The sequence below is a fragment of the Leptonychotes weddellii genome, chromosome 4, assembly GCF_054177405.1.
Source record: "Leptonychotes weddellii isolate Sample4059 chromosome 4, ASM5417740v2, whole genome shotgun sequence".
Classification (NCBI taxonomy): Eukaryota; Metazoa; Chordata; class Mammalia; order Carnivora; family Phocidae; genus Leptonychotes; species Leptonychotes weddellii.
The window spans coordinates 164,236,851-164,264,091 of record NC_138372.1 but is presented as its reverse complement, the minus strand read 5'-3'; the positions used below and the strand labels follow the sequence as shown (position 1 = coordinate 164,264,091).

Genomic DNA, 27,241 nt, shown 5'->3' with positions numbered 1-27,241 from the left:
TCCTCTTTGTAAGTGCTGCCGTAGATCTCCTTGGCGTCCTGCCCCCAAAGCCCTAGGGAGGCTCCTGCTTACGTAACCCCAGACTGTCTCCACCCTGTGTCACTTGATTTAAGGCTGGCAGGGCCGGGGTTATACTCAATATTTCCTCCTGGCCTGTCATCGGGCCTCGAGCGGGACGTTTAGGTCCTGGTGGATGTGTCAGGACAGCGGCCCAGTTCCAGTGTCACCGTTCTCATGCAGATAAGAGACAGTAAACCCAAAAACTGCCTTCCCTGTCAGGGTGGGAGCGTCGTGCGTCGTCCTTAGTGTTATTAATGTGAATCACGGCTCCCGCTTGTTGGGCGCTGTGTGTCATTCTAGACACGAGACGTACGTTTTCTGTAATCATCGAAAAGCTTGTGAAGAGGGTTTATTTTTTTTTCGCATATTTACCCATTGAATCATCCATTCCGTTTTTACTTTTCCTACCGTGAGATGGAACGTACATCCAGAATATTGCACATGCATGAACGTGTGGTATGACGGATGATGCGTGCCAGAAGGGGACGGTTGCCTGTAGTCAGCCCCCTCCACGGGGCCTTCCTGAGCGCACCCCTTCTCTCCCCCAAAGGCGACCACTAGCCTGCCTTCTCTTGACAGTTACCTTTCTGTTTTCTCAGTGCTTTTACCACCCATGTACGCGTCCGTAAACAAAGTAATGTAGTATGGCACGCCTTTGAACTTGATGTATCTATATAAGGATCTGTACATGGAATTTATGTTGTTTTACATGCTTGTTTTGAACTTGGCTTCTTTGCTGGACATTATGTTGGCGAGACTGCTCAGTGTTCTTGCCTGTAGCTCTCCCTCCCTTCTCTGCGGTGTCGCGCTCCACCATGTGAGCGGTCCCCCTGCTGTGTGGCCCCAGCCTGGTGCTGTCCACTCTTCTGCTGCAGGTGGATGCTTGGCTTCCGTCTGTGGTGCTGCTCTCCCGAGCTCTGCTCCCCTGCGCCATCTACACGTGCACCCGGGTGTGTTTGTCCTCGAGAGTGTCTGATGTCAACACGCCTAGAAAGGACTTGCGGGGCGTGAGGCCCGCACACTTCAGCTGCGTCCGGCGATGCCCAGCTGTGTTCCAGAGTTGTCTCACCAGGCTGCGTCAGCAGCAGCGGGTCCACACCGCGGGTGTGAGCACTCAGAATCGCCAGCCCCGTGTGCACGTACTGCCTTCTGTATGTGGTTTTGTTTCGTTTTCGTATCGTTAATGAGGTAGAGGCCCTTTTCATATATTTTTTGGTCCTTTGGATTCCTTTCTCTCTCTTTTTTTTTTTTTTTGATACACCATCCAAATACTTCTCCATTTTTCTGTTGGGTGGTTTTGTTCTTATTTGTGTTCAGGAATTCTTTATATACAGTTGACTCTTGAGCAACATGGATTTGAACTGCATAGTCTACTTACATGCAGATTTTTTTTTCAATAAATACAGTATTGTAAATGTGTTTTCCTTATGATTTTAAGTAACATTTTCTTTTCTCAAGCTTGCTTTACTCTAAGAACACAGTGTATAATAGACACAATATGTGTTACTCAGCTTTATGTTATCAGTAAGCCTTCCAGTCAACAGTTAACCTAGTGGTTAAGCTTTTGGGAAGTCAGAAGTCGTATGTTGATTTTCAGCTGTGTGGGGTTGGCACCTTGGTCCCACATTGTTATGGGGTCAGCTGTATTTTGGGTGTGGGTATTTTTTGGTCACATGTTGTGAATACAATCACTTGCTCTGTGGTTTTCCCCACTCTTTATAATGTCTTTTATTTATTTATTTTTAAGTTTTTATTTATATAATCTCTACACCCACATGGACTCAAACTTACAACTCTGATATCAAGAGTTGCATGCTCTTCCAACTGAGCCAGCCAGGCACCCCCCTTTATAATGCCTTTTAAGGTTCTTGAGTTTACAGGGCGCCTGGGTGGCATTGTTGCTTAAGCATCTGACTCTTGGTTTTGGCTCTGGTAGTTACCTCATGGTCGTGATCTCAAGGTCCTGAGATGGAGCCCCATGTTGAGCTCTGTTCTCAGCGCAGTCTGCTTGAGATTCTCTCTCCCTCTCCCTCTGCCCTTCTCCCCACGCACTCTCTCTCCCTCAAACAAATCTTTAAAAAAAAAAAAAGTTCTTAAATTTAACGTCATTTGAAAAAAAGTTTTACCCAGATTTTTAGTTTCTGTCGTTCGGATGGTTTGCTGGACTAACCTCACATGAATCGCTAACAAAGAGAAAGGTGATTTTCTTTCTCATTTAGCTACGCAGGTGTGGTAGGGAATCCACTGTGCCGGGCCCTGGGCTGGCTCCAAGGACGTGCAGACGAGTGTGTCTGGTGTGGATTCGGCTCTCAAAGGGCCGCAGCCTGTGGGGAGCAGGAAGTGCTGGTAAGAGTCACGCTGGAGCAGGGTCAGCGCCACGGGTTTTACTGGGTGCTGGGGGGAGGGGTGGACAGCAGAGGAGAGGGAGAACTCCCATGTTCCCGGGACTTAGGGAAGGTTTCCAAGGAGAAGGTAGGGGGAGTAGCCTGTGAGCTAAGACTTCTGAAGAAGAAATAGGAGCTTGTCTGGTGAACATTTCCCCTCTTAAGACCGACAGGACAATGCATAGACATTTTTGGTAACTTGGGAATAAAGAAAATGTAGACCTCATCGATTTGGCTGAAATCTGTGAAGCATAGCAGTGTTGTTTTTCAGAGCAAGGGGAGGAGTTAAGTGGGGAGGGGATGTATATTCTTCCGTGTCATCCCGTGACTCATGCTTTGGGGATCTAGGATTTGAGGCTGTGCTTAGAATGAGTGGATCAGTGCAGAATACAAGTGGATTAGCCCACTCATTCAGGAAAGTCTGGTTTGTACACACGCGTGTTGTATGACCTACACTAAGACAGCCACATCCTCTCTTGTTTTGGTTCATGCAGTATTAGGATCCGTTGGTTCTTTCTCAAGCTTATTGAGAAGAGACAGAGCCTGCCCCAAGACACTCAGGTAGAAGGAGGACAGTGATAGAGGGCAGAAATGGACGCCTCATAAAACACCCATAGGGGGACCCATCTGGGTCCCAAAAGTTGTCCTGGAGGTTAGCCAAGTAGAGGAGGGCAGGGTGGAAGTGTTGTTAAGGAAGAAGGAACAGCCCGACAGCATGAGCCACGTACTCGGTGGCTCTGCACACGTCTGCCCCCCCACCCCCGTCAGGCTCTCAGGTGACCTGGAGGGCCCTGGGGGGAGTGATGCAGACACTTATACTGGTAAGAGACCTATCAGGGACTTGAGTTTGGTCTATGGCTGTGCTGCCTTGGGACGGTCTGCTGGTGGGGTGTTCTGCCAGAGGACAGACCAAGAAGGGACCCAGTGCTGTTGGAGCCTAGTGATGCAGGCTGTACGTGGACAGGGCCGTGGTCAGAGAAGTCACAGGCCCCAGCAGGGAGGTGGCATAGGCTGTTTTAAGTTCAGGAGAAAGCCGTTGGGCAGTTTGAGCAGAGACGTGACATGGTCCCTCTGGTGTATACCTTTAAATGATCTTTCTCGGGAAGGGACTACAGAAGGGTCAGTGAGGAAGCCTGGAGACTAGTGTGGGCCATCTGGCCATCCCGGTGGCTGCGGGATTTAGTAGGAGATAAGGTCTCCAGACTCAGGCCTTGAGCCTCAGACACTCACTGAGCCCCCTGTGCAGGCGCTCTCCTTCCTCATGAGATACTTTTGGGCAAAAGTCAAGCTCAGGACCTGGGGCCAGTTTTTTTTTTTTTTAATCTTAACATTTGCATGTTTCTAATTACTTAAAACATGCGTTCTATTCTAGAAATCCTGGAAAACATGGAAATGTATGAAGACAAGTGAATGACGTATACATAACCCTAGTCGTGCCCTCTGCTCACTCTCTGATGTTTCCTTTTGAATTCTCCCAGGCCTGCAGGAATCCGGGACCTGGCAGCTTCGCCTTAAAGCGCTGGTCTGGAGAGAGTGTTCTCAGGTCAGCTCGGTTTCAGTAGTCCTGAGCTTCCTTCCTGCAGGCGCTGTTCTAGGTACTGTACTAACAGGGATCAAAACAGACTGAAAAGCAACAAAAGAAATTATGCCCTCCTGGCCTTTATTCTCATGGAGGGAGTAGACCATAAGCACAATAAGCAAATCGAACGTTCTATTAGAAGGTAATAAATGCCATAAAAAGCAAGCCAGTCGAAAGCCATAAGGGGCACCGGGGCAGGGAGAGGGGAGACCTCACGGGAACAACAGCATCGGACTGTGACCTCTGACCACATGTTGCGTAGAGTGTCAAGGATACATCACCCCGGGGAGCCTGGGGATGCAGGCGGGTGAGCCTAGTTTTCTGGGGCTCTTTTCTGAGAGCATATTGGGTGGGAAAAGCCCACAGAGTGGTGCGCTCTAATACTGTAGCTTCACCACGTGGTGGTGGTGGTGATGAGGATGGTGCTGAGGACGGAGCAGACTTTTTGAATATTTGCTCACCATCTGTGTGACCTCTGTGGCCTCCCCAGTAATCGCATGTCGTCAGTTTTTTCCCAGCCCTGATTTCCGAGGAGGAAACCGAGAAGCCAGCCGTTCAGGTCTGTGCCCGAGGCTGCGTGGCTAGTGGACGGTGCCCCTCGTGCCGTGAGGAGGTGGACCCAACTGTCCCAGCAGAAGCTTTGGTTTGCCATTGGTCCTCTCTCAGTCTTGGTCGGTGTTTGGGGACTGCAGTGGTTTTCGCTCTCGGCCGAGGGCCCGTGTGAGGAGCCCCTGCTACCCCCTGACCCTCCTTGTGCTCAGAAGTTTTCTGAAACCTTGTCTTCTTCCTTCTGTGGTTTGGCCACTGCTGTGTTTTATGGCCTGTTTGCTACTTTCAAGGAGCTTCCCTTTGGCCTGCTTTCGGCCCGGCATCCCTGGTCATGCCGTCCCCAGGAGGGAAGCAGTGGGATTTCAGAGCCCTCGCCCCTTGCACTCCGGCCTCGGAAGGCAAAAATGTAACCGTCTCTTCAGCTTTTCTTCTTTGCCTGTGTAACAAACACTTTATTAGTCTTTGTAAATCCTAGGGAGATTGTTTTTTTTCTTGTTGGTAGCGTTTGCTTTTTATGGTTAATTTTCTGATTTTTTCCCTATCACTTTATGCTATATCCTTTGACTCTGAAAATGATCACGGAGATAATAATAGTCAACATTTACAAGACGCTTGTGGTGGGGGGCCCACTTCCAGCCTCCAGCCTCAGGCCAACCGGATGCATCCCTCTGTGACCAGGCTCCTTGGGAGGGTGACAGGCTGCACAAAAGGGGAAGCTTCTCTAGGAGGGAAGGAGGGAAGTGGGGTGACCCCCAGCAGGAGGTGCTTCTGAGGATTACAGTGACAAATGTGAATGCACAAACTGATTAAGTACAACAATCAGTAAGGCCCGATGTGTTTTATTTCTCAAAGCAGATTCGGTCTCTCTCTCTCTCTCTCTCTCTCGGCACCTCATTTAAACCCTGTCAGGTAGGCAGGGAAAGTTTGTTTTCCCATTTCACAGATGTGGAATCAAAAGCAAGGGGTTTTGATGAATTTGGTTGGGGTGTCCCAGTTGTTAGTGGTGTGCGCAACACCCGGACCCCAGACTCCCAGCTCCTGGTTCATTCACACCTTTCAATGCCATGCTTCTACCTGTGCATGATGTAAAATGCTATGGTGTCATCATGAAGATCTCTGCACTGCAAAGCTGTCCACATTCTGATAGCCTGGCTTCCATTAAGCATGGTTTAAACTTTCTTGCACCAGCTGGCCCACTTAATAGAGGTTGTAACAATTGTATAATCTTTTCCTGAATTTTAAATCTAAATTCATTTAGATACCAGTTAGACTGGTGGTTTGTCTTCTTCCTTATGTCATCTTTATCTCTACATCAACTTGGTTGTTAAGGTTAAGAAGTCATGACTTGTGGTCATAGGTTTCACCCTGCTAGTCATTCAGAACCTTCTTCCAGGCCATTACCCTTTTCCATCCTCCCCAGAGAGTGGTGGGCCCAACACAAGGGCCAGGCTCACATCTTGATCCCTGTGCTTTTCAGTGTCACTGCATGCCCAAATGCCGTACTTGGTTCCCCAGATGACAGCGCCATCTTGCCTGGTGAGGGCCTTCCTGCTCACCGTGAATGGAAGCCAGCAGAGCACCCTTCCCTGCCTCCAAAAAGCCATCCCGTGCTTTGCGGTTGGTTACCAGTGTCACAACCTTGGACATCACCTCATCACCAGCTTCTCGTCTGTTGCAAAACCTTCCTCTTGGTGGCGCCTGGGTGGCTCAGTTGTTAAGCGTCTGCCTTCGGCTCAGGTCATGATCCCAGGGTCCTGGGATCGAGCCCCGCATCGGGCTCCCTGGTCCGCGGGAAGCCTGCTTCTCCCTCTCCCACTCCCCCTGCTTGTGTTCTCTCTCTCGCTGTGTATCTCTCTCTGTCAAATAAATAAAATCTTTAAAAAAAAAAAAAAACCTTCCTCTTGATGCTGATGGGAAGTTGGATTAGCCTTGCTTGCATGCAGTTAGAGGCCCAGAGCCCAGTTTCACGAGTGAGATAGGACTGCCTATCCTCTTCTGTTTGCAGTCTTCCTGTTTGAAGAACCAGAACAGTAAATCCTCCAATTGTGAAAAGTAAATCTGAGAACTTTGAGTTTCAGCCTCAATAAATTCAATTGCACTTTCTCTTTCAACTCAAATTAATGATCTTCATTGTATCTTAGAGAAAAATTCTTGAAACATCATTGAAACATGACCCAAAACCCAGCTGCTGCCCCTTCCCTTCTCTCCTTGACCTGGCCTTTGTGCTTAACACATTACTGGGATTCTTCTTAGTATGGCCACTGTTGCCTACTCCCTAACAGCCCAGTCCCACAGACCCTTGTTAGGCCTTACCCTAGTGGATTTCTTAGTGCATTCGACTCTGTCATCCCTCCCTCCAGGAAGGACGTTATTCCCTAGATGCTGTGACCCCACCCACCCCTGATTCCTCCTGTCAGTCTTTCTTGTCCTTTTTCACGAGCTCATCCTCTTGCCTGTTCCCCATATTCCAGGGTGCTGTTCTCATGCTGCTTCTCTCTTTACACATCCTCTCCTGATGGGTGTTCCACCTTAGGGCCTCGGTTAGCTGCCTGTGCTCAGATCTCTATCTATAGCTCAGAACTTTCCTGAGTTAGGACTCATTCTCCATTCTCTTTCTGGAAGCACTCTTCTGGATGTCCAGAGTTCTCCACTCACACTGTCCCCTCTCTCCTTATCCACAGCTGGAGCAATGCCTTCCTCCTGTGTCGTCCTCATTGGAGACTTGGGGGTCATTCTGGGGGCGCCCCACCTTCATCTGCCCACACTGCCCCTCAGTCACTGGGTCTGGCTGGTTTTACCTCCCCCATCTCTCTTAAAGCCTCTCCCTTTTCTACTTTTTTGTTCTACTCTCTCATTATAGGCCCTATAAAAATATCTGTATTATTTATCCATAATACACGTATATGTCTATATAAAGATAGATAATCTATAATCCATAGGTCTGTATTATAGATGTATTTGCATCTCTTGTCTTCACCCCTGCAACTAGACAGTTGGTTCCTGTCTCCAGTCTGTTCCTTTCAAATCCACCGTCCATTAACTTTCAGAGTGGTAATTCTAAGTGTTGAAGACCCTGGGGGAGACAGACGTCTCCTGAAGCCACCTTGCTGGCATGTCCCACTGTGATCTGGTGGCTGTCTACTGTGTCTTCTCCACCCCCAGTGGTCCCTGCCCAGGAACTGTCCACCCTTCTCCCAGCCCGCCGTGGCGCCTCTCATTTTTAGAAGCTGGTGGTTAGAACTGGGCTGCCTTATGTTTGGGAAATCCAAGAATACCACACCGTGCCTCTCCTGATGGAGCTCCCAGGGCAGATAGTTGTTCAGGAAATACTGGCAAATGGGAGATCAGATCATCTCTTTATTGCTGGGGCCCAAAATCCAGTGCAGACCACTGGTCAGGCTGGGAGACTGTGATACTTCCTGTGACTTCCTTAACCATTCTGCACCACAGTTTCCTCCTCTGTAAGACTAGGATCTGTCCTGCGGTGGGGTAATCATACCTACCGTAGTAGGTGCTTGGGAGACTCATAGGAATTAGTCCACACAAAACACTGAGAACGACCTGGCCTGTGGTCACTTTCAGTGTATGTTAGCTAAAACAGTCGTAAGTATTATGTTTGATTGCATTTCTTAATAACCCCAGTGTAATGCTGAATAGCAGGCATGCCCTGTGGGTGATTCGCTCTATTTTTTGGCCACAGTAAAAACCTAGATGTTTTGTTCCACGCGAACTCCACTGTTGTAGGTGCTTGTAGCTTCCTCCTAACTTTTGGGCAGATTCTGGCCTGAAAGCTCTCAATAAATAAGTTCCCTTTGAAGATCTGGTATCATTTGCTATTTACCAGTATCTGACTTAGACACCAAGTTCTCTGATTTAGTTTGCCCGGATAGCATCGCACTCTGCAGTTGACATCTGCATCCCCAAACTCGTGTGAATTCAGAAAATCCCAAATCTCTCCCTCTCCGTCGTCACTGTGTGCCCAGGGTGGGAGAGTTGCTGACTCAGGTGAGCAGTAAGTACACGCTTCACGAATGAAATCTCAAGACTTGCAGTATTAATAGTGCTGTCAGACTTGATGTCTGACCAGCGGCGTAGAGATGTCATCTGCACTCTCTTCCACCTCTGTCCCCAGGCCTGTGACAGCCCCAGCAGAATTCCCTGCTGACACGTGGCAACACCTCCTCACAGGTCCTTGTTTTGTCTGAAGGGCTCAGATGCGGCTCAGTGACCAAAGTTATGGGGAGAAGACCCCGAGCAGAAGTTCAGTGGTGATTGATTTCACCGAGAGGTTGCAGTGGGCCTGAGGCCGTGGAAGGGCCCTGAGGCCGTGGAAGGGCCCTGAGGCCGTGGAAGGGCCCTGAGGGAAAGAGGCAGGGCGGTGCGTCTCTCTGACCCTCAGTGCTGGCGAGCATCTGCGGGGCTGCTGACCTCCCCGCATCCACCAAAGGCTATGATCACACGCTCTCGGAGGCTACAGAGTGTCCTTGTGGAGCGAAGATTGGCCAGTCTTTGAAAGCGTCTCCCCCAGCTTTAAGAATTGAGGATTCGGGTAGAAGTTGGTGGTCGGTCTGTCACAGCTGGGCTCACTTGTATACTTTGTGTCTGCTCACGTTTTGGCCGTTTTTCTCCTCATTAGCGATTCTACTGAGGAGCAAGTCCTGGGAATACAAGAGTTGAAACTTTCACAAAGCAGTTGATGTGCGTGGCCCCAAGAAGGGTGAAATTGTCTCCGGAGCCTGGAGTTCGGTCTGTAGGACCCGTTCTCGCTGTGGCTGCCCCTTCCTGCCTGTTAGGCCCCCTGACCACTCAGCGCTAGTATTAGAGTGTTTTCGATTGTTCTTTTTGATTTCTGTGTAAATGCCAGTGTTCTAAGGATAATTTCATAATATTTGCCTATTTAGGAGATGAAAGCACTTGAAAATGTTTTAGCTTCTATTTTAACTTTGCAAATAATCACATGCTGGCATTTTGGACGTCTTGTTCTCTGCTCAGTAGATAGATGAGAGAGCCTGGTTAATTTTTGCCTTTGTTCCAGGTCCCTTTTGTTTAATCAGTCCTTGTGGGCTGAGCCACAGGGCCAAGTGCAGCACGTGCCGTGTGGTGCAGAGCATCCCGTGACCAGAGAGTCACCTTGTGGACTTTGGAGTCCCTAGGGAACGTTTCAGGCTTTCTCCCTGCTTTGACTTCCTTGTGTCTTTCTCTCTGAGAACGGCCCTCCTGGGAGTGACGGGATTTCCTTAATAGGCCAGGATGGCGCCTTTCTGTGTGCTGGGGTGGAGCAGGGTGAATTCTGAGGAGGCTTCTGAGGAAGCCTGGACAAGACTTAATAATTAGTTGAATAGTAAAAGGAAAAGTATAGGATGATGATCAGGTTTCTGCTTTCGGGTGATGAGCTGATTTTGCAGAAAGTGAGTCTGAAATTGTGTATGTTTATTTGGAGGGGCCCACAGAGCATCCCTGTAGAAATACCTGGAAGACGGTTGAAAATTCCTATTTGTGGTTTGGGAGAGATCACAACTGGATATATATCAAGCTGTCAAAATGATCAGCAGGAGAACAAACAGGCCCAAGGACAGAACCTTGGAGAAAGCCAGCATTTCTCATTGTCCCACCCAAATCCCCTGCCATGGACTGCTCCTTCTCTCCCATCCCTGTGGGCCAGCAAGCTGCTTGTGCTCCCACACTTGGAATTCATGTAGCACTCTGCTGGACGGTCGGAAAGCACGTGGTTCAGAGGGATACTGATACTGTCTTGATTGGGAGTCAGGGTGTGGGACACGACCGTGATCCAGATGTCTGTCCATCACTCATCCGATGGCCAGGTCTCACTGGGTTCCCCAAGGGGCCTGAGCAGCCACCCCTTTCCTCCCCACCACTCATTCTGAGCCCCCCAAAGCAATGCAAGGTCGCAGCAGGGCTGCATGACCCATGGCATCCTTATCTTGAAAGTGTTTGCCCTGCCCAGGTAAGGGGTTGGAAATAGATTGACCAGGTGGATTTCCCTAATGGTGGACAGCTATGGGTGGATACTTATGTATATGCATGTGCTTGTAGGTAAATGCTGTGGAGGAAATGATTGAGTTAAAGAAGCAATTACATTGGGGAATTAATTGTGAGGGGAGCTACTTTGAAAGACATTCACTTGAACAACAGCAAAAAGGAAAATGATCGATTACTGTATTGCTTTTTTTGTTATTTTTTCTTGAACAAGAACTGGAGCAGACAAAATAAGACAAGAAATGAAAGCATCCAAATTGAGCAGAGACCCTGCCTGCTCTGGGGGCACCTTGCATGGTCCCCGCAGAGGCAGGACTCAGCATCCTGAGGTTGCGTGTCTCCCCCCTCCTCCCCCCCCCCCCCGCCCTGGAGTGTTTCCCCAGGGGGCAGCCTGCTCATCACAGGCTTTGGGATGTCAGACTCCCTGGGGTGGGAGACTAGTGGAGGAAGACACTGGGGCGAGTTACACCTCTTCTTCCCTGGAAGCTTGATCTCCTCTGGGGCTCCCCTTCCCTAACCCGTCCTCCTTGTCCCTGCAGCCTTTCCGCTGTGCCCACTGCCACTACTCCTGTAACATATCCGGCTCTCTGAAGCGGCACTACAACCGGAAGCACCCCAACGAGGAGTACGCCAACGTGGGCACCGGGGAGCTGGCGGCCGACGCGCTCATCCAGCAAGGTAGGCAGTGTGCCCCCCCGGGTGGAGCTGGGCATCTTACAGCTCAGTCCGATCCCTGGACGTTTTGTTGGTTCTCCACCTCCCCCACCCCCATTGCTGTGGATCAGCATTCCTTATTGCCTCACCGGAAATCTGAAATGAAGGAAAGTCATCATTTACCCACAGTTTTTACTACCCCCCCCACAGCATTCAGTGTTGCCTTCTGTTCTTTGTCTTTGTGGACCTTTTTCAGAAATGAAAGTTCCTGGCTAACGTGAACATTTTGTTTTCTTTTGACACGTGGTCTCCCTCGTTATAACTCCCAAAGGCTTTTTGGGATCCAGCATGCCGTGTCAGGACCTCATTTATTTAGCCATGCTCCTGTTGGACATTGTCGGGTTTCCAGATTTTTCCTTTATTGCAGTTATAAATAATGCTATGGTAAACGTATTTGTAGGTGAGCTTCTTTTGATGATCCAAAAATATTTATTGAGTGCTCAGATTATTTATTCATCCTGAAAAGGATAAACCATTTAGAACATTTAAACGAAAGAGAATGGATGAGGGGTGTCTGGGTGGATGGCTCAGTTAGTTGGGTGTCTGACTCTTGATTTCAGGTCATGATCTCGGGGTCCTGAGATGGAGCCTTGCATCGGGCTCCGCACTGAGGGTGAAGCCTGCTTAAGATTCTCTCTCTGCCCCTTCCCCGCTTCTCGCTCTCTCAAAAAAAAAAGAAACAAAGAAAGAAAAGAGAATGGATGAAAACCGCTGTTTTTGAAAAGTATGAGAGATTTTTTTTTTGCTGCCTGTTCAGTAAATGATCACATATTCCCATTTGAGAAGGTTTAGCTCATGTGCTGTTGCCAGACAGAGAAGTGCTGTTGTATTTATATCCGCGCTTCACTAATTCAACTAAGAAAATGATAGCCACATACAGTACAGCCATTTTTACTACTTCCTGAGTCCTGTGACTCTTGGAAACCACGGACCGTTTTAGAAATCTGCCCCCGGTAAACGTGGGTGTGGGATGCTAACTCTGCAGCAGCTTTGGGCACTCTGAGTTTCCGGTGCAGAGCGAGGCCCCGCTCGTTGGAATCGCCATGAAATGCATCTCAATATAAAACAAATGAATTGACTGAGTCCTTCAGCACTTTCCGTGGCAGGGCTGATGTATGGAAATAGATAACAGCATGAAAACTCAGGATAATTTTAGAGCCATTCATCTGGGGTAACGGGGCGTGTGTGCCTTGTATTTTAAGGACTGTTTGCTGGAGCTGGAGCCCGGGCTGGTGTCATGGGGGAGCCCTGGCTCACCTCCCTGCCCTCCTCCCTTAGCTGGGCTTTTGGGCAAGTTACCCAGGCTCCGCAGCTCAGGGCCTTCACCTAAAAACGGAGCTGATAGCGGCCACCTCTCGTGATGGCGGACAGGGTCAAAGGAGAGAACATCTGAGTGACACTCAGTACATTTTCATTCTTTTTTTTTTTCCTCCTGAAAACGTCTAAGATCTCTAGAGCCATTGCATCATTTTTGATGACCCCCATCCAGGAATCACAGAGGAGAGAACGAATTGCCTTAGAGTCACCGTAGATTGCTGGAGAAGCAGGCTAGACATTCCTTTTAACATTCCTTCACACTGTCGGGGTGGGTTGGCAGGAGACAGGCCCTTACTGTGGCTGCTGGGACAGGCGTGGGGCTCTGAGTGATGATCTTATCACTGCTCTCTGCTTCCAAACTTCTGTCATTGCCTTGCGGTGCCGAACTGCTGCCTGCCCTACGTTTTCAGTTAGCTTCCTCAGACGGTCATTGGGTGGCATTCCCTGACAGGGTCTGGGTTTTAATTTTCATCTTTGCAGGGGTGTTTCTGGTCTTCTTTCGTGTGTGTGTGTTTGTGTGTGTGTGTGTTTCCAGTGCCCCCTTCAGGAGACATTGAGGCATTGAGGAAGGAAACAACTACATGTCTCTTAGCTTGTAAGAGATGTGCCATTGAGTTGTGGCGGGAGGCTAGTCTCTGGAATCAGGCAGCTGGTTGAGCATGAGCGCAGCTTAGACATCTCAAGAGCACGAAGCTCACGCTGTTCCCCTGTCTGGGAGAAGGAAGGAGAATGGAGGGGCAAAGTGGGATGGATGCAGTTACTGTGTTTGGAATGCTGGGTCCTCGGAAACCACTGGAATTCTTCCTTTTCTTTTGATGAGTTTCAAGTTATTTCTGCCCCCGCTCAGTTTTCCAGTGACCTCAAAGTGGTCCTTCAAGTCACTCCAGATTGTTAACATGAGTGCAGGGAGGGGGGTCAGATGGACTTGGAACCGGGATGTCTGATCACTGTGGCCCTGGGATGACTTAACTTCTCTGAACATTGACTTTCCACATCTTCGAAGAGGAGGGGCTCATACCTGCCCAGCAGTAGCTACAGGGATTAGATATTATTCTCTAAGGTCCCAGACTGTGCCCGACACGTAGCACTTAATAAATGGCTCAAATTTACAGTCCTGTTCATTCCCACGTTCTTTCTTCACCACGTTTCTCTTGGGCTCTAGTTGCTCAGCACTGCGCTGGACACTGGGGTATGGGGGCATTTATCGCTGGTGTGGCCTGGGCTGCGGATGAGGGCTGGGAAGCTCCTCCAAGGCTCCATCTTCTGACTGTAACCCAGCAGGTGCGCTGCTCACAGGAGGAGAATTCGAGGCTTCTTCTCGGTGCTGACCCTTCTCCCAGCCCCCGCTGTTACAGGGTCATTGAGGCAGGGGTAGTGGTTGGGACAGGAAGCAGTGAGAGGAGTAGGCTCAGGGAGAAGGCTTCATTTGCAGCATCTGCTAAAATCTTTGCATTATTTTGGGGGTACCTGGGTGGCTCAGTCGGTTAGGCATCTGCTTTCGGCTCAGGTCATGATCCTGGGTCCTGGGATGGAGCCCTGCATTGGGCTCTGCACTCAGCGGGGAGCCTGCTTCTCCCTCTCCCACTCCCCCTGCTTGTGTTCTTTCGCCCTCTCCCTCAAATAAATAAATTAACAAAAAAATGTTTGTGTTACTTTGAACTACCATATGAGAAGAATGTAATTGTGTGTACGTATGCATCTTCGATGTATATCCGTATCTTAGCTTTTCACACCAAATTCAGGGAAAATAGCATAGGAGGAAATCCAGAAACTATCAGCTAACACAAAAGTCAGTTGTCTGATTCTGGGACATTTGGATTTTAAAAATTGTTTTTATTAAGGCCCAGATTCCATATATTACTGGCAGGTGCTTCCAGTGCTGTGATGTCATCATGTGTGTTATTGGTTCTTATATGTTAATTTCGCTCTCACAGAGGCCCTGTGAGGTTGACATCATCATTCCTGTTTTTTTTTTTATAAGATTTATTTATTTTAGAGATAGAGTGTGCAAATGGGGGGAGGGTCAGAGGGCGACGGGGAGAGAGAGTCCCAAGCAGACTCCTCACTGAGAGAGAACCCCAGTGTGAGGGTTGATCTCAGGACCCTGAGATCCTGACGTGAGATGAAATCAAGAGTTAGACGCTTTGCCGACTGCACCACCCAGGCGCCCCTCATTGTTCCTGTTTTAAAGTGAGGAAACACAGAGTCGAGGGGGGAAATGATCAGCCCAGGCAACAGAGTGAGCAGGTGGCCGAGCCACACCCAGCTCTGGGTTCAGAGTCTGGATTCTTACTGCTGCTGGGCCGATGCCCCCTGAAGTTTGTCTCAAGTGTGCACTTGTTAAGGAGGAGGAAGAGAGGGAAGTGGCATGGTCCTGTTCTGGGACAGTGATCGTTTTGCATTGGCTAATGGTCACATGATGCTGGGTTGAAAGGTCGGACACTTGGGGTGCTGTTGACTTTTTCTTATTTCTTTGTCTCCAGGTCTAGTTGCTGGTCTGACCCAAGGCTAACTCTGGGACCTGTCTCTCTTTCAGTGCTTCCCTGTGGTTGTCCAGAGGATCTCAGATGCCAAGATTTTGGGGAGCGTGTAAAGGGACCAGGAGGAATGGCAGAGACTTGTTTAAACTCTTGTTTCCCTAGTGATCCTCACTGGGGTTTGGGATACCAGCCTGGCTAATAATAAAATGCACTTCGTTTTTCCTCTGCTGTTTTCCCTTACACTGTTTTTCTTGAACGTCTTCTGGGAAGCAGGGCTGGGGTTTGAGAGAGATTCAGATACTGTCTGACAGTATGCCATGTGACCAGGGCCCTCCACCTAGTGCTTGCACAGGATTAAGATTACAATCCTGCTTCTGAGCTGGGGCTCTGGCTGGGTCCCAGGACAGGCACTGAATTAAGAGACAAGAAGTGAGAATGTTCACAAAGTCTGATTCCACATTTTACTTCTTAATATTGTATAATCAAATTGCTCTGTATCCACTTTCCTTTGATAATTGAGCTCCTTTGGTCCGGTTGCTGTTGAGTGCCTGTATTAGTCTCTTATTGCAGCTATAACAAATGACCAGAGACTTGGCAGTGGTTTAAACTACACAGATTCATTGTCTTACGGTTCTGAAGGTCAGATGTCCAAGATAGGTCTCACAGGCTGAAGTCAGGTTTGCTAACAAATCCGTATTCCTTCTGGAGTCTCCAGGGGACAGGCAGTGTGTTCTCCTGCTTTGTCCAGCTTCCAGAGGCTGCCCTTGCCTGGAGCCCCTTCCTTCCCCCATCCTCACGGCCAGCAGGGGCTGTGAGTCTTCCTCCTGTTGCTTCTCTGTGACCCGTCTTCTGCCTCCTCTTTGTAAGGACCCTTGTGATACATTAGTCCTGCCTGGACAATCCAGAATAATCTCCCCATCTCAAGGTCCTTGATGAATCACAACTTCCATGTCTCTTCTTGCCATGCGAGGTAACACTCCCTTGTTGCAGGGATCAGGATCTGAATATCTTTCTTTTGTTTTTCTTTTTCTATGTTTATTTACTTTCCATCATAATAAAAACCCCACATACTGTCTTTGTTGTTTATCTATGCACATTCCATTTCACATGGTCAGCTCCTGGGGGCCAGGACCCCCACCTGTTTCATGTGGGGTCACATTGTCAATAGAGCCCAGGCCAATTTACTGACAGGTCCCCACTGCTTTTTTTTTTTTTTTCAGCATTATTGGGGTGTCATTCACAAAGCTGTAAGATATTTAGGATTCTCATCCTCTAGTCAGCTAATAAAATCCTTTCACTGTTGTTGAGAATGTTTTAAGTTCTGCTCTCTTCGCGAACTTCAGTTATCAGCGATTGTCACCGTGTTTCACATTAGATCCTCAGACCTTATTCATCTTACAACCGCAAGTGTACAAGTGTATACTCTTTACCAATCTCTCCCTACTTCCCCTGTCCCCCAGCTCCTGGCAGCCACTTTTCTGCTCTGTTTCTATGAGTTCAACTTTTTTTTTTTTTAATTTCCCATATAAGTGATACAATGCAGTATTTGTCTTCTCTGTCTGACTTACTTCTCTTAGCATAATGTCCTCTAGGTCCATCCATGTTGTCGAAAATGTCAGATTTCTTTCCTTTTCATGGCTTACTAATATTCCTGTGTGTGTGTGTGTGTGTGTGTGTGTGTATACACCCCGACTGCTTTATCCATTCATCTATTGGTGGATACTGAGGTTGTTTCCATATCTTGGCTATTGTGAATCACATTGCAGTGAACGTGGGAGTACAGGTATCACTTTGAAATTCTATTTTCATTTACTTCCAATATAAACCTAGCAGTGGAAGGGCTGTATCATATGATGGTAGTATTTTTAATTTTTTGAGGAACCTTCATACTGTTTGCCACAGTGGCTGCATCAATTTACGTTGTCACCAACAGTGCACGAGGGGCCCCTTTTCTCCCTGATGTGAATATCTTTGGGCGTCCATTATTCTGCCTACTGGAGTGCCTTTTTTTTTTTTTTTTTTAAGATTTTATTTGTTTATTTCAGAGAGAGCACAAGCAGGGGGAGTAGCAGAGAGAGAGAGGGAGAAGCAGGCTCCTCGCTGAGCAGGGACCCTGAAGCGGGGCTCTGAGACCATGATCCAGGCCAAGGCAGACACTGAACCAACTGAGCCATCCAGGTGCCCCTGGAGTGCCTTTTTTCTGAAGATAAGAGCTTTAACATTTCCCCCTAGAGAAAACAAAGCCCTTAGAGTTTTAGGAAGTGGCCTCTGGGTCACATGAGCAAGTGCCAAATTCTGGCATCTGACTGCCCAACCCAATGCTCTGTGCTGCTCCAGGAGTCATGTTATTGGAAATAAAGTTGGATTTTCAATAAGGTCACCCACCACAAAGGAGCAAAGATACTTTAATGCCTAAAACTCTTCCAGAACACTGCATTCCAAAAAGAGCAAAAGATGCCATGATCGATTTTTCATATTGCGCCTGGAGTTCTGTGCTTTTGCTGCTTCGTCATGCCTTCTGAGGAAACTGTGATTTAGAGGTTTGCGGTTTTTATGGTGTGTACTTTATATCAGCGCCACAAGTAAATGCACCAAGTCCTCCATGACCTTTACTGTGCACTGCCTAAGAGTGTAATGAATTGAACTAGAAATTAATTTCTCTCAGCTTTGATGTCAATTAAGTGGCATAGTTCTGCATTTAGTTTAGATTACGTATTTCAACATGGTGTTCTTTAATTAAAGGCCATGTGGCAGAGGTTGAAGTTTTAATTAATATGGGGCATTATATTAATTTTAATTTAAACATAATGTAAGGATGTTTTTCTCCTTAAATTAGTTTCCATTAAAGAGTCCTGCAGAAGGAGTCTTTAATGTCATTTAGGTTGCTTTTGTTCACTGCCTCTTGTTAAGTCTTTGTAGGGGGAGCTATGTCAGTTGAACCAAATGAAAAGGCAGAGGTTCTCACACCTTGGAGAGTTTTAAAAGGTGACCATAGGAAAATACATCATTTTAGATGATTAATAAGTGATAACAAAGGAAGCTCAAAACTACTTTTAATTATCATCTAGGCAGGAAAGAACAAGCCCATTTGGTTTGGCCTAAAAAAAGAGCGCAGAGTGTGCAAGTTTCAGAAACTAAGCATCTGTTGGAGCTGCCTCCTCTGTGGAATGTTCTGGAAGTTTATGATTTGGTATTGCCAGTCTTTCTGCTGATTCCATCCTGTCTCTGTCGGACCCGCTGTGCTGTGCTGTGCCCTCCCAGCATAGTGAGCGGTAAAGCCGTGAGCTGACGGTACGAGGGGGTGCACTGTTGGCCGTCTGGGTCGGCTTCCTTTTGTGCTCATGACTGTTTGGGGAGTCACTCAGCTCCTTGGGTGATAGACAGGAAACCCCAGTTACAGAGCTGTGCACCCTCAGATCCCACCGACGCGGAACTGATTGAGGAGATCACTCACATCCTACTTGCATCTGGGAGAGGCTTACATTGTATTATGCATCCCCATGAAGTGTGCCTGGTGATTGTGTAATTTGTAAGGACAACCTCATCATCAGGGCGGAATTCCTCTACTCCCTCCAAGGTCACACAAGGGTGACAGTAAGGTCACACAGCCACAGCAAAGAGCTGGGATTTTATTCTGGGTCTGATGGAAAGCCATTGGAGGGTTTTACACCTGTGAGAGATGTGATTCAGCTTGTGTTTTTATTTTATTTACTTACTCATTTATTTGCGAGATGGGGGAGGGGCAGAGGGAGAGGGAATCTGAAGCAGACTCCTGCCAAGCACAGAGCCTGACGTGGGACTCAGTGCCACGACCCTGAGATCATGACCTGAGCCGAAATCAAGAGTTGGAGGCTCAACTGAGCCACCCAGACGCCCCTAGTTGTGTTTTTAGAAGCCCCATCCGTGTGCGGGGTGGAGAGCAGACCAGCAGTGGCTGCAGGGAAACCGGTTGTGCCCCCCACGTGCTCCCACCCAGCGCAGGGTGGCGGCTTCATGGGGGCAGCCGACTCTGGCCTGCTAATCATCTGTGTGGATATGGAGGCCTGCTGCCTGGACGCCTTCCCCAGCAGTTAGAGGTTGCTTCTGAATTCACAGCCTGTTAAAGTGGGTTTTTCCCAGTCACTAATTTAGTTGCTGCTCCTGATAGAATTTTAGAAAAATAATCTTTTGTGTGATTCTTAGGTTTTTTTCTATTTTTTTTTCCCTAGAGTTTTACATGCTCTTAAATCCAAACACTTCACAGAACATGTATAAAATGTAATCAGCTCAATAAATAGTGACGTTTCAGGATGTGACCAACTTTTTAATTTGTTCTTTACTGGGAAATCCAAATGGGAATTTATACAAATGGCTCAGCTTTTGATGTGAAGGAGACTGAGAATCTGGCTCTTGGTCTTAGTATTTGGGGACAAAGATGATTGAGAAAAGCAGCCTTATCCTTCAGTTATTTGCTTTTTTTCAAACGAAAAAAAGTGAAAGAATCCTTTAGGCCACATATTCACATGGCCACGGGAATTCTGTCACTCTGGCACCTAAAATATTATATATATTAGACTCTCTGCAAACGCTCGTTCAAAAATGAAAAGAAAAACATTAAGCTTTAAAATTTCTGTCCTGGAAAACACCTTCTGTCACTGTTCTGCTCTCTTGCGAAGGGAGGCTGGGTCTAGAGGTAGGCGCTGCAGACAGAACCGTGCGTTCCCTGGCCTTGAGGTGTTTGGATGGGAGGCGGCCCTGTGGCACTTCCCCGTGCTGTGAACGCTCCTTTTTCCTCTGTGCCTTCAGGTGGTTTGAAGTGTCCTGTGTGCAGCTTCGTCTACGGCACCAAATGGGAGTTCAACAGACACCTGAAGAACAAGCATGGCCTGAAGTTGGTGGAAAACGAAGGAGATTCCAAGTGGGAGGTAACTTTCTAAAGCACGGTATTGGTCTTGACATTTCCAGATACAAATGACATACCGAGCAGGCCCGGGTCCTGGGCACAATCAGCGGCTCCTCAGAGGACTGGGTTTTCTGGTCGGGAAACTAGGAAATCTTTTCAAAGCCTGTCTTCTGTTGGAGGGGTGAGACCAGGGCTGTGCCTGCAAATTCTTACCCTGAGTTGCATTGAGAATGTCTGTATTGGTCTCTCACTGGTATTTGCATTTCTGTGATTCACCAATCCAGAGTATCAGCTCTTGCCCCTGAGGGAAGGATGCAAGGCAAGGAGTCTTCACCGGAAGAACTGGGAAGGGCTCCATCTTCTGATTCTAGGCCCCACTGTCCTGCTGCTAAACATGTGTCCCACCTGCCATCTTTGTTTTACCCTCGGGTGTTAGCACCAGTCCCCTGGCTGGAAACACATTTGTGTGATCAAAGCCAGTAGCTGTCTCTTTCCAAGCACCAAGTGTCACCTCCACGGACTAATTGCAGTTTATGTAAGGTGGGGTTTCCCAGACTCAGCAGTGATCTTTGACATGATAACCTGTTGTAGGGGCTATTCTGTGCATTTTAGGATGTTTAGTAACATCATTGACCTCCACCCGACCGCCCCCTCCACTCCCCACCCCCCCGATACCGTGGCATCCCCAGTTGTGACATTGCCGATGTCTCCGGGAGCCCAAATCACCCCCAGATGAGAACCACTTATCCAAGCATTTTCTGGAGCATCAGCATACGGTGATTAAGAGTAAGGGCTTTGAAAACAATCCAAGAACACATGAAAAAAATAATACAGGGCGCCTGAGTGTCTCAGTCGGTTAAGTGACGGCCTCCAGCTCAGGTCATGATCCTGGAGTCCCGGGATCGAGTCTCCCGCATCGGGCTCCCTGCTCGGCAGGGAGTCTGCTTCTGCCTCTGACCCTCCCCCTCTCAAGCTCTCTCTCTCTCTCATTCTCTTTCCCTCCCAAATAAATAAGTAAAATTCTTTAAAATAAAAAAAGAATAATACATCACGAGAGTGTGAGGATGATTCCAGAATGTGAGGAAAGGATGGTTCAGTAGGAGGGAGTATTTTAATATAATCCATCATCATAATAGAACTAGGGAGAAAAATGAAATGATTATCTTCACACATTCAGAAAAGGCACTTGACAAACTTAAGCGTCTGCCGATTAAAAACAGGGTACAACTGGGTGAATATATCCTTAATATATCCTTAACATGGAAAAATACATCCATGCAGTTTTCTAGCTAGCATCTTACTTGGTGAGGGAACACTGGAGGGTGTCTTCTTGAATCAGGAACAAGATGAGGATGCCCCAGGAGCTCTGCTCTTGAACATCAGTTGGGAGGTATCAGCCAATGTGTCCGACAAGGCAGAGTAAATAGTGACATTAAGAATTGGAAGGGAAGGGAAGGCAGTCGGTTAAGCGACTACCTTCAGCTCAGGTCATGATTGCGGGGTCCTGGGATCGAGCCCCGTGTGAGGCTCTCTGCTCAGCAGGGGAGTCTGCTTTTCCCCCTTCCCCTGCTCATGCTCTCTCTCTTTCAAAGTAAAAGAAAAAAGAATTGGAAGGGAAGAGGCGACTGGGTGGCTCAGTCAGTTAAGCATCTGCCTTCAGCTCAGGTCGTGGCCTGGATCCCTGGGATCGAGTACCATGTCAGGCTCCTTGCTCAGTGCGGAGCCTGCTTCTCCCTCTCCCTCTGCTTCTCCACCTGCTTGTGCACGTGCTCTCTCTCTCTCTCTCCCCCTGTCCAATAAATAAATAAAATCTTAAAAAAAAAAAAAGGCATTGGAAGGTAAGAAATAAGGTCTCTATCTGAAGATGGCAGAATTCTATTTTTGGAAAATCCAAAAGAAGGAATGAAAAACTACTAGCATGATAAGCATCAGGTTGAAACATAAACATAAAATAATGAATAGCTAGCTTGTATATGTAGAGAGAGGCAAGAGCGAAAAGATCAGAGATTTAAATGTAAAAACAGTGACATTTTAGGAATACCAGAAGAAAAACCCGAGTGAATGAATTCATGTCTAAATTCAGAGTGTGGAGAGCTTGCCTAACTATGACTCAGAATCCAGATTCATCAAGGAGAAAGATTGAGAACAACTGACTACATTTTAAAAAGTCTTATGGAAAAGAACTCATAAAAAAGCTCAAGAGACAAATGACAACAAAATACTTGTGGTCATTTAGTAGAAAACAGATGAGTATCTTGACGTTACAGAAGTCTCGTAAAAATAATGATCAACAGCCCTGTAGGAAAATGGGCAAGAGATAAGAAAGGTTCACAGAAAAAGAAATGCAGGTGACTTTGAATATCTGAAAACATGATAGCACATGTTGATGGAAACAGAGAGAGAACTTCTTACCTATTAGAATCCAGAATTGGACATCCTCTCTGTTGGAGAGGCTGAGGGGAAAATGCAATCGCATGCATTGCGGGTGGGAATGCAAAATGTTACTGTCTCTATGAACGGGAATTTAGCAACATCTAGTAAAATTACTTGTGCACTTTTTTATCCATTAACTAAACAATCCCACCACTAGAAAAGTACCCTAAAGTAATGCTGACAAAATGAGAAAAGGTGTCTGCACCACGCTATCTATCACAGCCCTATTATGTATTATAGGTTTAGATAGAGGAATAGGTTCCTTGTGTGCTAAGTCCAGATGTGTGCCTATACACAGTCCATGTACATTTGTTTCTTAGCCTTTTGTGCTGAGAGCCCAGAAGCAGTGACACTCAGTGGCCGTGAGTACACCTCCCCAGATCTCGGTTTCTAATAGGAGTCTCCAATAAAAGCAACCAGGGTCCTTTGAAAAGTGAATTCCAGAGCTGTGGCAGAAAATATGTAAGATGATCCTAGAGTATTTTGTGGTCCTAGAAAGTAACAACATGATTCTTCCCCCACCCCCACCTCCCGAAAGATGGAGGCATGTCAAAAGGATACAAGAGACAACCCAAAAAGTTCCCAATGGCCAGAGCCGGAACAATTTAAATAACTAAACAATGATCAGGGCGCCTGGGTGGCTCAGTTGGGTAAGCATCTGGCTTGGGCTCAAGTCATGATCTCAGGGTCCCGGTTCGAGCCTTAAGTAGGGCTCCGTGTTCAGCAGGGAGTCTGATTCTCCTCCTTCTGCCCCGCCTGTGTGCTCTTTCTCTCTCAAATAAATAAAATCTTGAAAAAATAAGAAAAATAAACAATGATAGTGTTGTACTACAACTCAAAGAATAAAATAAATATCAGTGAGTCCATACTAATATGAACAAATGGTGGGGAAGGAACAGTTCTTGTGCACAGAAGAATTCTGAGGGATATACTTGGGAGGAATGAGGGAAATAGAGAATTTGCATTAGAACACCATAGTAATCATCACTGCAGGCAAGTCCATCGAATGGGTGCTGAAATTAGAATATAAGGAGAAACAGAACATTTACATAGCCTCAAAATCTCTCCCCCCAGATAGTCACTAGATCACAGAGGGAAAGAGTAACTATTCAGTAGAGGCATCTGGCAGACCCATGCTAACCGTGCAACCAGAGGTTAGCATCCCCAGTAAGTCACAGTGACATCGTATGCCACCTGACGTGATGAGAAGGGCATGCTCCTTCCCCGCCGTGGTATTCTTCAAAAAAGCCTCAACCTCCGTCTACTCATGAGAAACCGTCAGACGTATCCAAATGATGTGTCGATGTGTGTGATCAGATACCTAACCGGGATTCCTCAAGAGTGTCATGCTTACAAAAGACCAGGAAAGCCTGAGGAGCTGTCCCTGGTTGGAGGACACCATGGAAACTTGGTGACTGAGCCCTGGGTCCCGGAACAGAAAAAGGACACCAGGGAGTAAGCTGTTAAATCCGGGTAAAGTCTGTTGTTAATAGTATGGTTCCAGTGTTAATTCTGGGCTTTGATAATTGTACCATGGTTGCGTCAGATGTTACCGTAAGGGGAAGTTGGGTGAAGGGTATATAGGAACTCTTGGTTTTATCTTTGCAACTCTTCTGTAAATTGAAAAATATTTCAAAATAAAATAGTCATAAAAAACGGGGGGGGCATTTTATGTGGAGAGGTAGGGCCACACCAAAATGGAGGAGATAAAGAGATAAGCCAGATTTCTCTTAGCACATCCAGTTGTACAGATGTGACTCTGAAACCATGGATATATTTCATATAATACTAAAAAAAAAAATCGAAGTTTAAAAAAATGCAAGCCCTAAAAATTGAGAGGAAAGTGAAATAAATGATTCTAACTGTATATCAAAATGATGGCTTAGCTACACAGAGGGACTATTTCCACAGACTTTAAGATAGGAGTTTGCTCCTCCTAGTGGGGTATAAGCTAAGGGCAAATAGAACTGCAAAGACATGTACTGTTTTCAGTTACTCTGTTGTTGGCGGTGGGGAGGGGGGCTGATAGCGTAACTCTGAGCCTGTTGCTAGTGTTTAGTAAGTACAGTGAAACACATCAAGAATATTTCAGTCCATGGGTTTATACTGACATTGGGGAGAAAACTCAGTCACCTTTGTAGGATATTAGGGCATCAACTCTGTTTTGGTAAATAAAGGCCCAGAGTCAAATAGTTATTTTAATCTTTTCTAAACTAACTATACCTCAATATAACCAAATGTTTGGTGAGGAGAAGCTTCTATTTATAGATGTTTTCCAGCTAACAAATGAAGATCGACAGTATCGCCATTTTGCAAGCCCCTAATGGTGTCACGGATCCAGCAGTGGCCATCCCTTACCTACTGACATCACAGAAATAATGAAGACACCCAGACGTCATGTGTCTCCTGTTAGAAGTACACCATATAACTCATGAAACATTCTTGCCAAAAAGGGAACCGGTATCTGATTAAGCTTCTACATCTACCAACTTGCAGGAAACACAGTGGCCAGAAAACACAGTGGACATTCAGTGATTCTACAGTGGTGCCATCAGCAAAGTTCAGACTATTGGAAACTCTGCAGACAAACAGCCCACTTTCCCCAACAGAACTGTAATTCGGGGTTGGGGGGTCGGAGTCAGAACGGAGGGAGAACCTATAAATAAAAGTCTTATGAGACATGTCAGTCCATTCTAATACATGGATTCAGTGACTTAAATTTGATTTGAAGGGTCAGTTATGGGAAATAAGATACTGGAGGCACAAGGACATGGCCTGGCGTGTGGTCACGTTAAGGACTTACTGTTCGGTGTTTGATGTCACAGTGGTGGTGTGCTTGTGTTTTGAAAGGGTTTTATCTTTCGGAGATACCTTCTAAAATATTTATAGATAAAATGCTATGACTTCTGCTTTTGCTTCAAAATATTCCAAGGGCAGGGTGTGGAGTGTGTGTGGGGACAGAGGGGAACTAAGACTGGTCGTGAATTGATAATTATTGAAGTTGGGTGATGTGTACACTGAGGGTTCATCCCCCTGTGGTTGTGTGTGTTGGGAATTTTCTATAAGAAAATATAGGAAATACTTGCATTGGAATTTGACAGACTTTGAATCCTGGTGCTATCCCGTATAAATGGTTTGACTAGAAACCATTATTTAACCTCTGTGTTCTCCATCCTCTGATCCATACAGTGAGGCTAATAATACCCAAGAGACATGGTACCAAATTGTTGAGGTCCATAGCTAGTTCCTGGGAGGGCCCCAGGACCCCCAGTATTTGGCAGCAGCTATGATTATTGGTGGTGGTGCTATCATCAACATCACATCCTCGTCTAAGGGAAAACATAGAGTCCTCATGTTTCAAGTTCATACTGCAAGGTTTTGCTCTCTATTAACAAACAGGCATTGGAATGCCAATTCTTGACCTAATACCCCACGTCTCTCTGTCAGTTGGTGCTTTTCTAAGCGTGTGTGGTAGCGCCCCTCTGCTCTGAAGGCCTTGCTTCCTGCAGATCCCAACACGTTAAGGAGGAGAGCTTTGAACCCAGTGAAAATAGTTCACACAAAGCCATGTACTCGTCTCCAGAAATGAGAGACTAGAGCAGCCGAGAAGCTGGACTCAGGTGGTCGGTTACCTGTGGGAGGACAAGCTGCCTATACACCAGTTTGGGCTGTCGTTTGGCTCCCCAGGATGCCTTGCAAAGCCCATCCTTCCCACATGTGATCATTACACAGAGCTCCCCCAGCGAGGAAGAAGCTGTTTTTTACGGGCTAAGACATTCCTTGGGCCCAGTCAGTGTTGGGCAATTTGTGGCTTAATGGTACTTAAAAGGAAGTAGGGTTTTTTTTTGTTGTTGTTGTTCATTTATGCATTCATCACATTTTTCTTGGGTGTCTACTATGTGTCAGGCTGGGAATCTTGAAAGGCACTTGGCCCCTTGGCTGTAAGAGAAGAATTACCTGGCATTCTGAACTGTGTCCATTACCAATAAGTACTTAGAGAGCGTAACTTTGGCACCTGTAAATTTTGTGTCGAGTCCTCCTTCCTATTCTTTGTTGGTGGATGTTCATGTTTCCTACCTTATGGTTCCCCCGCCCTCCCCGTCCCTTCCAGAAAGAGGCCATTATTCATGCCGATTTCTTGTGACATGCTGAGTTCTGGCCCACCTCTTCTCTCCTGAGGTTTGCGGCACCCGTGAATGTCGCTTCAGCCCCTCCTACCCTCCCAACACCTGATTTTGCAGATGTGTTTCCCGTGGTCCGTTGTTTATCGTCTCCTTCGTATAAAAATAAGAATGGTTGGAATAGCCATGGCAGACTGAGCTCTTATCGGTGCCAGGACTTGTGCTGCAAACTTGACCCGGGTGACAGAGTTGCCCGCCCTGCTTCCTTCCACCTGCAGCTCTGCCCCCGCGCCCTCTCTCTGGGGGCCTGACGGCACAAGGCCCCAGAGCCGGGTAGATCAGGATGGCTCAGGCAGCGGTGGGAGGAGACAGCGGCCATCAGAAGAGCACACACAAGAATCTCTGCGCGTGTCTAATCTCTAATTGTGAACATCACCCTCTGGTCCCCAAGGCAAGAATGTGTGGCAGGAAGCTTTCTACCAGAGCTGCTTTAAAAATGTCTCGGTATTTGCAAAGAGAAGTTTCCATTTTGGAAAGTGGTTTTTTTGTTTAATTTTTTAAATTTTATTATGTTATGTCAGTCACCATACAGTATGTCATTAGTTTTTGATGTAGTGTTCCATGATTTGTTGTTTGCGTATAACACTCAGTGCTCCATGCAGAACGTGCCCTCCTTAATACCCATCACCAGGCTAACCAATCCCCCCTCCCCCCTCCCCTCTAAA

General features: G+C 47.1%; 1 protein-coding gene across 1 annotated transcript in view; it reads left to right on the top strand.

Moving 5' to 3' along the window:
* The window catches only part of ZFAT (zinc finger and AT-hook domain containing), a 180,864-nt gene that overhangs the window by 119,004 nt on the left and 34,619 nt on the right, over positions 1–27,241 (top strand). The window contains exons 13-14 of the mRNA XM_081817145.1: positions 11,109–11,247; positions 19,866–19,984. Coding sequence (XP_081673271.1) covers positions 11,109–11,247; positions 19,866–19,984 — 258 coding nt within the window. The remainder of the gene's footprint in view (positions 1–11,108; positions 11,248–19,865; positions 19,985–27,241) is intronic.